This window comes from Panthera onca, chromosome A3 (genome assembly GCF_046562875.1).
Source record: "Panthera onca isolate mPanOnc1 chromosome A3, mPanOnc1 haplotype 2, whole genome shotgun sequence".
NCBI classification, from domain to species: domain Eukaryota; kingdom Metazoa; phylum Chordata; class Mammalia; order Carnivora; family Felidae; genus Panthera; species Panthera onca.
In genome coordinates this window covers 66,651,385-66,663,544 of record NC_138341.1, presented here as the reverse complement: position 1 = coordinate 66,663,544, position 12,160 = coordinate 66,651,385, and the positions used below count along the sequence as shown (strand labels likewise).

General features: G+C 40.0%; 1 protein-coding gene across 3 annotated transcripts in view; it reads right to left on the bottom strand.

The window, feature by feature from the left end:
* The window catches only part of RTN4 (reticulon 4), a 72,700-nt gene extending 61,044 nt beyond the window's left edge, over positions 1–11,656 (bottom strand). The window contains exon 1 of one of the 3 annotated variants that reach the window (XM_078444481.2): positions 10,848–11,656. In XM_078444481.2, the coding sequence (XP_078300607.2) occupies positions 10,848–11,406 (559 nt within the window). In that variant the 5' untranslated portion in view covers positions 11,407–11,656. The remainder of the gene's footprint in view (positions 1–10,847) is intronic. The other 2 variants (XM_078444482.2, XM_078444483.2) reach the window with 2 other exon arrangements.
* Positions 11,657–12,160: the final 504 nt, after the last annotated feature.

Sequence of the window (12,160 nt, the reverse complement as noted above, 5' to 3'; positions counted from 1 at the left end):
CAAAAGAGTCTAATACTGGCAAAAGGATAGGAAAAAACAAATCAACAGAACAAAACAGATGTATGTCTGGTCACTGATTTTCAACAAAGGTGCCAAAGCAATGAGAAAAGATAAATTCTTTCCAAAAGATAATCTGCCGGGGTAACTGGATATCTTTATGGAAAAGTGAATGTGGATCTGTAACACTTCCACGGACAAACATTAATTCAAAATGTGTGTTAGATTTAAACATAAAAGCTACTTGGGGCACTTGGGTAGCTCAGCTGGTTAAGTGTCCGACTTCCCCTCAGGTCATGATCTTACAATTCATCGGTTCTACACTGATGGCTGGAAGCCTGATTGGGATTTTGTCTCTCCTTCTCTCTGCCCCTCCCCTGCTTGTTGTACTTGTGCGCGCGCTCTCTCTCTCTCCCCAAATAAATAAACTTAAAAAAATAAAAAAAAATTTTTTTAATAAACATAAAAGCTAAAAGAAAGCTTCTAGAAAAAAACAGAATATTCACAACCTTGAAGTAGGCAAAGATGTTTTGGACAGCACACAGAAAGCACTAACCAGATAAAAACAGAGAGGGAGGCAGGCAAAACATAAGAGACTCTTAAATATAGAGAACAAACTGAGGGTTGTTGGAGGAGTGTTGCGTGGGAGGGATGGGCTAAATGGGTGATGGGCATTAAGGAAGGCACTTGTTGGTATGAGCATTGTGTGTTATATGTAAGTGATGAATCACTAAATTTTACTCCTGAAACTAATATTATTCTATATGTTAACTAACTTGAATTTAAGTAAAATCTTGGAAGGGAAAAAAAAATTAAATGTATCTGTAATCTGCCAAAAAAAAAAAAAAAGCACTGGTTTAACCATAAAAGAAAAAAACTGATAAATTAAAAGACTTCTTCAAAATTAGAAAATTACACTCATCAAAAGAAACTATCAATAAAAATAACAGGAAACCATAAATAAAATTAACAAGCAAGCTACAGATTAGGAGAATATATTCACAATGCATACATCTGACAAAAGACTTATCCAGAGTATATAAAGAACTCCCTACAATAAATCAGAAAAAGACATTACAACGCTATGTAACAGCAAGCAAAAGACACATCACAAAAGAAAATATACAGGTAGCCAACAGACATGTAAAAGTCCTCTCATTCATTAGTGATTTAGGAGATCTAAATTACCACTACAATGAGAAATCATTACATACCCACTAAAATGGCTAAAGTTAAAAAGACTGATATCAAATGTTGTTGAGAATGTGAAGCCACCAGAACTCTCGTATATTGCTGATGGAAGTGGAACCACTTTGGAGAACTGTTTGGCAATTTCTTATAAATATATACTTAGCCCATAACTTAGCTGGTTACTCAGTTGGTTACTCAATTCTACTCTCTTTACCCAAGAGAAATGAAAACATATGTTCACAGAAAGGCCTGTATAAGAATGTTCATGGCATTCTTTTGTTCATAATAGCCAGAAGCTATAAATAAATCCATATGTCCATCAACAAGTGAATGAAAAATTAAACTGTGGTATACTCTTATCATGGAATACTACTTAGTGGTAAAAAGGAAATTACTGAGACCTGCAACATCAATGGTAAATCTTAAACACATACTTAATGCAAGTAATCATAGGAGAGTACATGCTGTATGATTCCATTCACATGATGCATTTTGCCTGTTACATAGCATCATGTGAATAGGAACAAACAGGCAAAATTGATCTGTGGTGAAAGAAATCAGAACAGTGTTGTTGGGATTGGGGAGTTGGAAGAAGGACAGAACAAGAATTCAACTGAACTGACTACTAAGGGCCCAAGGGATCTTTTGGGGATGATATAAATGTTCTACATCTTGACAGCAGTGAGTCAATGAGTGGACGCACTTGTCAGAACACAAAACTGTTAAAACTTAAGATCTATGCATTTTATTGCATGTAAATTATATCTTAATAAAAAAACACAAAGGGGTGCCTGGGTGGCTCAGTTAGCTAGGCCTCTGACTCTTGATTTCTGCTCAGGTCATGATCTCCTGGTTTGTGGGACCAAACCATGTGTCAGGCTCTGTGCTGACACTGTGGAGCCTACTTCAGATTCTCTCTCCCTCCTCTGCCCCTCTCCCGCTTACACATGCATGTTCTCTCTCAAAATAAATAAATAAGCATTTAAAAATAAAAAAATAAAATAACATTAAAATGAAAAAAAGTATATGAGCATTCTTCAACAAATAAATTTTGGAGAGACAGTGCACACAAACAAGGGACAGTCAATAAGACTTATAAAACAAATCAATCCATTTTATTGTTTTTTTAATGTTTATTTTTGAGAGAGAGAGAGAGAGAGAGAGAGCGCACGCGCACGCACGCATAAGCAGGGGAGGGGCAGAGAGAGAGACACACAGAATCTGAAGGAGACTCCAGGCTCTGAGCTGTCAGCACATGGGGCTTGAACTCATGAGCCATGAAATCATGACCTGAGCCAAAGTCAGAAGCCTAATCGACTGAGCCACCTAGGCGCCTGAAATCAAACCATTTTAATATGCAGACCTTCTTCAGATTCTGATTTTTTTAAAGTTTATTTATTTATTTTGAGGGACAGAGAGAGCAAGCAAGGCAGAGAGAGAGTATCCCAAGCAGGCTCCCTGCTGCCAGTGAAGAGCCCAATGTGAAGTTTGAACCCATGAAACCATGAACCCATGAGAGATTATGCATGACCTGAGCTGAAATCAAGAGTCAGAGGCTTAAGCAGCTGAGCCACCCAGGTGCCCTTGGATTCTGATTTCTTAAAACACCGTGATAAAAACAAACAAACAAACAAACAAAAAGACCATTTATGACATATAAACACTAGCTGGATATTTGAGGACATTAATTTTTGTTAAATATGTTGGGGAAACATTTGATTATTTAGTGTTGCGGTTATGTTTTGCAAAGTAGTTACAGTTTGCAAAATACATAATGAAATATTTATGAGGGTGTGGGATTGGTAGGATTGACCATGGGTCGATGGCTACTGGGGCTCAGTGACAGCTAATCAAGTTTCTTTCATTATTCTGTCTCTATGTTTGGAATTTTCCATACGAGAAGTATAATTTTTAAAATCCCTTCAAAAAAGAGATATGGCAATGTAAGCACACTAAAATTCTATATACTGAAGCAATTTTAACCAGTTTTATCCACAACTCTTATAGCAATTAAAATATGTATATTTGATTCTATCAATGCTAACTATAGCTCATGCTGAACATGTTTCACTAACAAAATTTTAGTAAGGTCAAAAGAAAGCTTGGTGGGATAAGAATGAGTAAATGAGAAAGTATGTTGGTAAAAGGTAGTTTTTCAGTCCTTGTTCAAGTGATATCTTAAAGCCCAAATCCTTATAGCATATCTCTGTTATGTAGTGTAGAACGGCCTATAAAACATTACATAATGAAATATATGATGTCCTAAGTTCTGATTTTCATAATTCACCTTATATAAGCAAAAGTACCTAAGTTTTCATCAAATTGTTTTGTATAAAAATTAAAATACCAGAATATCAGAACTTGATAGAATAGTAAACCTTTCTATAATTTAAAAATGATGATTAGTTGAGACTGAGAAGTTTAATTTTTTTTATTTTAATCTTTATTCCTTAGAGAGAAAGAGGCAGAGCATGAGTTGGGGAGGGGCAGAGAGTGAGGGAGACAGACTCCGAAGCAGGCTCCAGGCTCCGCGTTGTCAGCGCAGAGCCCAACGCGGGGCTCAAACTCACAAACTGTGAGATCATGACCTGAGCCGAAGCCAGAGGCTCAACCAGTGAGCCACCCAGGTGCCGCGAGACTGAGAAGTTTTAAAGGCATGGTTTAAGCATGTTTAACAACTTTCTTAGAACAAAGAAAAAGAAAATTTTTCAAAAGGAAATTCCCTTCTTTTCTGAGATCAAAGACACCAGTAACTTAAAAAAATGTTTTTAATGCTTTAGGTTGCTTTACCTAGCACTGTCAAAACACTAATATAAGTAAATTTAATAATGGCACCTTCCAACTACTCAAGTTTACAAGTCAATCTGTAAAACTGAAGAAAAAATATGCAGACTGACCTAGAACTCAATTAAGGTTTTTTCTCTTTTCACAAAAGCTGTTGACAAATAGGTAAGTTTATGACTATCCCTACAGTACAATCACAAGGCTCCTCCAGTTTTAAGACAGCAGAAAATTCTTTACAACTAGGAACTTGTGTTTTTCCCTTAATCTGCTACCTATGCCTCTCTTAAGTACAACCTCTACTCATCTTTTTGTCCCCATATTTAGCCCTAAGCATTGCTTAAAAAAAAAAAAAAAAAAAAAGGAAAAGGAAAAGGGGTATGCTAATTTTTTAACTAACGTTGAACTTCAAGGGAATACTAACATAACCAAACAACCGCTAAATTTGTTTGAATAACAAAACTTTATAAGCCTTCTTCACCTATGGTAACAATTCCATCAATGGGAAGAACAAACTATTAAAGAAATCATGTTTTTCCTTAAAACTAGAGGACCACTTAAGGCCCTCTCTAAATTTAAGAATTTAGAGACTGCTAAAACAATAGTCCAATATTTAGTAGCCATAGCTCTATACTATGAGAGTATAGAAAATGTTTCTCCCCTTCTCAAAACAAGTTTTTTGTTTTTGTTTTTTTTTTAGAAATAAAAAAGCAAGATTTCTTTCTTTACCTGTCTATCTATAATTAACTGAAAAGAGGGGTCCAAATATCTATATAACCCAGTATATCAAGTGTCTTATACTAAGCAGGCTAGAGTATTTAATAATTACTTTTTAAAGCCTGTATTTCACATAATTACAAACTAATTTTTAAAAATACAGGTTAAAAAAAATACAGGTTAATAAAAACCGTGTTTGTAGAAAAATACATAATACTGGTCCAAAAAAATATCAATTTTCCCCTAAATTAATGATTAAATGTAATGTAGCCCCACTGTAATTTCAACAGAGGAGAGGGAATTAAATAAACAAATTTTAAAGATCAGGTAAAAAGCAGATGACCAGAAAAAGTCATTCTGGAAAAGCCCTATCAGCTATCATTTCATTGGAAAGTTATAGCAATTAAAACAGTCTGATACCTATACATGAAAAGACAAAGAAATGGAAAAGAGGACATATTTCACCGATAATACAAGTATATGACAAAAGTGGCATATCTAAATAGTAAAGATGGATGATTCAACAAATGGTGTTGGGACAAATGAGATATCATATTGAAAAATAAAATTATATCACTACTTCACTTTCTACAACAAAATAAACTACAGATAATGAAAGGATCAAATATTAAAATGAAATCATAAAAATCATGGAAGTACTAAGAAAAAACATGGGAGAAATTTTTACAATCTTAGAGAAGGCCTTTCTAAGAATTACATTAAACTCAATGACTCGTATGATTCAAAGGCATAAAAGAAAACGATACTTAAATGTGATTACTTAAAATTTCTGCAAAAAATATACTGAAGGTCAAAATACAAACAACAAATCATGAAAAAAAGTTTTCAGGACACAACAAAATGCTAATTTCCTTACAATACATCAAGTGTTCCTACATCTGTAAGAACAAAAACCCAAAAGAATAAGCAAAAGCTGTAATCAGAAAAAAAGTTACTGGCACCTATGCCAAAAAATACTCTGAAATGTAAATTAAAAAAAAGAAAATTTGCTAAACCATTCACTAGATTACCAATACACTGTGTTTATAAAGGCATAAGGAAAAAGGCACTTTAAACACATTATTGGTGGAATAGAGGTTGCAGTAACTTTGCAATACAATTCAGCATTACTTATCAACATTTTAAATGCACATACCCTTTGAACCAGTAATTCTACTTGCATGAATTTATCCCACAATATATATATAACAGCATGTATTCCCAAAGAAATATATATAAGTAAGTGCATAGCAACATTATCTGTAACAAAGTTGAGAAACAACCTAATTAACTATCCATAAGAGACTGATTGAATAAAATATGGAACATCCATATACCTTGTATATGTAAATAAATGCTTTCATTCATATGATTTTTATTGAGAATGTATTGTACTTCTAGGACTATACATCCATAATATCAGTTTACATCCATAATATCAGATCCATTCAACAAATCTCTGAGTGCCAACACCACATCTAATGCACTGTGATCAACAGTAAAGATATGTCACATAGTCTTTTTCCTCAAGAGAAAAATGTTCAGGGGCACCTGGGTGGCTCAGTCAGTTAAGTATCCGACTTTGGCTGAAGTCATGATCTCACAGTTCCGGAGTTCAAGCCCCGTATCTGGCTCTCTGCAGTCAGCACAGAGCCTGCTTGGAATCCTGTCTCCTTTTCCCTATGCCCCTCCCGTGCTCACTCTCTCTCAATCTCTCTCTCAAAACTAAACAAACATTAAAAAAAAATATTTTAAAAAAAGTTATATAGCCCCTTTCCTCAAGGAGCATATAGTCTGGCAAAGAATAGAAATAAGTAAACATACTATTACCATATACAGTATGATACATATATAGAATGTTATTAGAATACTTAAAAATAATCACCATTTAGAGGTGTCTGGGTGACTCAGTTAGGCCTTGGACTCTTGATTCAGCTCAGGTCATCATCTCACAGTTGGTAAGACTGAGCCCCACACAGGACTCTGCACTGACAGCACAGAGCCTTCTTGGGATTCTCTCTCCCTCTCGCTCTGCCTCTCCTCGGCTCACATGCACAAGGGTGCACTCTTCTCTCTCTCAAAATAAATAAATAAACTTTCGATCTACTTCCAAAAAAATAATAATAATCACCATTCCAAAAAACAAAAAACCAACCACTTAAATGTAAAATTATTAACTCCTCCTTTAGAGTTTAAAAGAATGATGAAGCCATCAGTGTGAGAAGACCTCAGCATCAGTAAAGCTGCGTCCCACCATTTTGCATGCCTATGTCCTATACTAGCTAACCACAAAAGTCACATTTACCCATATAAACACTGATGAATTATGGTCTGCCCTTACAGTTCTCATTACTGGTGCTGCCACACCCAGAGGGACCTTCTAGGGTCTATATGATTGCAATTTCAAAGTAAGATGGGGAATGGATAGGGCATGAGAGTTCCTTCTTTAGAGGCACCTGCTTCCTAGAAATGCATATCACTGTTCAATTAGCCTTTGTATTAAGAACTAGTACTTAAGATTTAAACTATACATCACTCAAAATCTTTTAGCATTTCTACTATGTGCTCCTATGCCAATACACATGATCATATAATAAATGACTTCATAAAAGACTAGTAATTTTTAGTCCCAAGCCATAAACTATACTTACGAGCAATATTCAATTCTATACAAATGTCCATTGCAATTAACAAATTTGGACAGTCTCTGAAATTGATTTAGTAAGCCCAACACTTTCTTTGTATTTACATCCCCTGCCTCCAAGCTCTATCAATTCTTCTTTCATAAAACCTTTTTTTAACCTAACTATAAAAATTGAGATTTGCAGCCAAAAAAATCCTACTTCTTAGAGTTTCTTATATTCTTCCCTTCTATTCCATTTTCACTGACTGAAGGTAGTAGTAAACTAGTTCAGGCTCTACTCACCTCTTTCAAAACACCTGCAAAAGCATTCTAAATAGTTCTGTTTTTCTTTCCAACCTAACTTGAGTACTGTCGTTAATTCATTTTTCTAACACTGCTTTAACAATGGCATGCCTCAGTTCAATAATCTCCAATGGCCTCACAATGCGTAAAGCAGTAATTCAGGACAAAAGAGAAAAATAATGAAAGAACTTTTACATTTTGGAAACAATAACAAAAACATTTTTTGTTTCATAATATAAATTACCAAAGCCAAGAGCAACTGTGGATGGCAGAGCATGGATAAAAACAGGATAATAAAACCCTAATACCTTAATTCAGTTATTCAATACCCCTCAGAATCCAGATCTACCGCGAGTTTTCAATCTTAATTAACACTGGTTTAGAACATGCCCAAAGGCCAGTGCAATGTCATTGTTAATGATGTTTACATTTCTCTCAATGCAATTTTTATGCAGCATTTCCCTGGAGTACCTTCAAAGCCCATTAACCAAGCACCTTTTCAACTTGAAGCCAAATGTTTCTCCATGGAAAATGGTCAAGTGAGAGGCTTCCATCTCATTTCATTACTGTACAATGGGGATGTTCCAAGAACAGTAAACAACAAAATTCAAAATTATTCAAAAATAATGTAAACAATGTTAAATGCACAAGTGTCAGGAGTCTGCCTAACTCAGTAAATATAACCCTCTTCCCATAGGGCTGGTCTGTTTTGAACCATGCTCTGCACATCTCTCACCTTGTCTTTACTCACATCAGTCCTCTTGGTTCCTCTAAATCTTCAAACTGTATTTTTGTTTCAAATCACAATATAATTATTAAAGAGTATATTTCTAAAATAATTAAAAAAAAAAAAACTTTTTACAATGGCCTATTAGAGACCCCAAATGAGCTAAGTGTAGCCCACCTCCCCACCCTCACGTTACACCACTCTGTCTCCAGCTTTTTTCATTAGTCTTACTAGACTTTCAAACACCCAAAGCTAATTCCTGCCTCAAGGCTTTTGCCTCCTTGAGGGTTGCTTGGAAATTTTTATCTGCAGCTTAAAATCTCACCTCCTCAGAAAGGCCTTTCTCAGTGCCACACTACTTAAAAGGCACTCCCCCCCACCACACCTCAGTAATTTTCCATGCCATCATCCAATTTATTTTCCTCGTAACACTTACCACTATTCTGAGTTTCTTATTTATGTGCTTATTATCTATACTCCCTGCATAGGGAACATATGTGTCTTGTTTATTTCTATACCCTCATAGCCCAGAACAGAACCTGTCTCAGTTGAATGAATGAATAAACTGTTAAGAACCTAAGACTCACTAAAATGGTTTAACTATCCATGACTATAATCGTGATGTTCAGCGGTTCACTAAGGCAACTAAAGTTTCTAAATAGGTATCATAAATACAGAATTAGGGAACCATATAAAGGTAAGAGTCCCTGAGTAGGCAATATTCTTTCTCCTTTGTCTTCCAAACTTAGTATTCCAAAAGTCAAAATTCCGAGAATGCTGTCACCTCCTGAATCCTGAATGTTCAAAGATCAGAACCCTTCTCCTGTTTCCATATTGGAATACAAGATGACAAATTGGTATGCTTTTGTTAATCCTTAAACTGCCCATTTGCAAATTTACTACTTTATATTATTCTACCTCACTTTAGTTCTCTTAAATGTGTTTTTGACTCAGGAAAAGAAAAAAATCGTGTTACTCCTCATCTTCTAATATCTTCAGTGTAATGATTATTGTTTTGATTAATGCTTTGGGGTGTGTCATCAAAATGTTATTCAGAAACATCACAAATGGTTTATTTTACTGCTGTGGAGAAACGAACTGAAAAATATACGTATTTTCTGTGATCTCAGATTGATTCTCTTCTTCTAGAAAACGAACTATTTCTAAAATCCAATAAAGCTATGAAGATTTCTCAGCAGGCAGTTAAACTACCTGATTCTTGCCCTTTTATGCATTAAGAAAGATCCTACTGCTGGTGGGACACTTTGTCCCCAAAGTAACAAGCTACATGTTAATAAACTAGTAACTTGTCTAATAAGATTTAACATCTCTAACAAACTTGATTTTTTTTCTCTTCCAAAATAAAAAATTTCCCAAAATGAAAAGGGTAATAAAACAATGTTCCTTTAAAAAAAAAATACAATCAGGTACTAAAGTGAATGAAAATATTTGGAAACTATTTATAAACTATGCAGATTTGTCTCTGTCGACCTAAAACATAGAACTTCTAAGAAATAGTATTTCTAACCACTATAAGAAAACATCTGTCTCAAAACATTGTATTAAAGGCTCCTGACAAATCTGCCACAAATTCAATTGGCCTATTCGCGGCAAAAAATCCACAGGTTTCCTCTTCTTTAAGAACGTCAACCATTTTGCCTTTTTCCTCTACGATTCATTATAATGCATCAAGAGCCTAAACCACAGCAACAGCAATCCGTCTCATTCTGCAGCTAAGACCCTGGCAGAACTGCTCCCCTCGGGCCACAAATGCCCAGATCCCACTTCCCAGGCTCGGTTTAGCTAGGGAGTCGCCACATCACAACCCGGATAAACTGGGCGGTGCCAGGACTTTGCCAGAACTCTGGCCTTCCCAATTCTCCACGCGCCACACCACTGGAGGCGCTCTCCCGTCACTGCGGTTGGGTCAGTGTGGATGTTTTCCACTGGGCCAGCTCCCCACCAGCGCCAAGAATCGAGAGGGAGGGGGATGAGGTGCTAGGGGGCCACCCAAGCCAGGGAGGTGAGGAGGGGGCCCAGGGCTCAACGCTGGCAAACAGACTAGCAGCGAAACTGCGCCTTTTCCCTAGGAATGACCCAGCCTGGGAGACAAAAGATTAAGGGCGCCAAGGCCTTTCCATCCTCACCCGGGAACTTAGCCAGCCCAACGCTCAACCCTAGTTCCTCGATACAAACCCAGCTCCTATTAGGGGTGGATGCCTAACTTCCGGGACGCAGAGGGATAGGGACTATAGGGAAGAAGCCGGGAGCCGACGGGGTGCACGTGTTCCCCGATACCGAGACAGACAATAAAGAACAAGCCCGGGTTTCCTCGGCCGCCCCACCCTGCTCCTGGCGGCTCCCACCAGCGGGGGCGCCTTCGCCCCAAGGTCCACGGACAAAGCCCCTCGGGGCCGGAGAGGAGGGCTCCGCCCGAGGCATCTGGGGGTGCACACAAAAGACAGAGGGCGCGAGGGACTGCGCGAGGAGTAAGGGCACGGCACTCACCCACTGAGCCTGAGGAGCCCCTGCGCTTGGGCGCGGCCGGGGTGGAGGGGGGCGCGGCGGGGGCCGGGGCGGGTGGGGTCCACACGGGCTCGGCCTGGGGGCTCACGCTGGCCGGGGGAGGAGGAGGAGGCCGGGCCGGAGGCTCATCGTCCTCGGGGAGCTTGGAGGGCGAGGCTGCGGCAGCGGAGGGCAGGGATGGCGCGGGCACCGAGGGCGACACAGGGCTCGGGTCCCAAGACGGCGGCCGCTCCGGGGCTGCGGGGGGCGCGGCCGGCAGTGGCCCCCGGGGCGCCGGAGGCACGAAGTCACTGCCGAAGTCCAGCAGGGGCGCGCCAGCGGCGGGGGCGGTGGGCACTGGGGCTGCCGACAGCCCAGCGGCGGGCTTCCTCTCCAGTACCTCCAGCTCTTCTAAGTCCTCGTCCTCGTCCTCCTCGTCTTCCTCCTCGTCTTCCTCCTCGTCCTCGGGCTCCCTCACGAACTGGTACTTGAACGGGGGCTGAGGCCGGGGTGGACTGTCCGACGAAGAGGAGACCAGAGGCGACTGGTCCATGTCTTCCATGGCTTGCGGGTCGGAGATGATGCTGCAGCTGCTGGCTCCACGGGACGCTTCTCTTCAGAGCCGCGGGCGGTTGTGGGGGTTGGGGAGGACTGAGAGGGGCAGGGCCGAACAAGCCCAGGGACCTGCAGTGGCGACAGCTCCCGGAACAATGAGACTGCTCCTCCTGCCTCCGCGCCCGTGATGCGCCACCCGCCCAGTCCCCAGTTGCCGCCACCGCCCAGACGAGCGAAGGAGACAGGCCAGCAGATTCTCCGCCCAGTTTGGCGTGACTTACCCTCCCGGGCGGGGAGAGGCAGGGTCTGGCGCGGGAGGGAGAGAGCCAATCGGCTACGGGATAGAGACGACGGGCAACCAGCTGGCCCAATGGAAAGAGAAAGAGAGAAAAGTGGGTGGGGCTTTTTGCACTTCCTCTCTCCTACCGGCTGGGGTGGTTTCGATGGGTGGGGCTTGGAGCTGGGAGACCCACCCTTCACCTTGGGTACTTGCGGGTTGGGCCGGGGTCTCTACTTGTCTTGGAGCTAGAGGTCTGCCTGCGGCCCTAGGGCTCCATAAGCGTGCGGTAGGGCTGGCGGTCTGCCCTGAAGGGTCCGAGAGGTTCTTGGCTCCGCACCCCCGGAAGGGCGTTATCCTGGGGGACTGGGGGTGGTAACTTTCCTCCCAGGAAAGGAAAAACCCAGGGTTGAGAAATGTACTATGAAGTAGGCCCTAAAGATTTATGTATACAGTAAGAATTAAAAGATTTTGAAATAAAAAG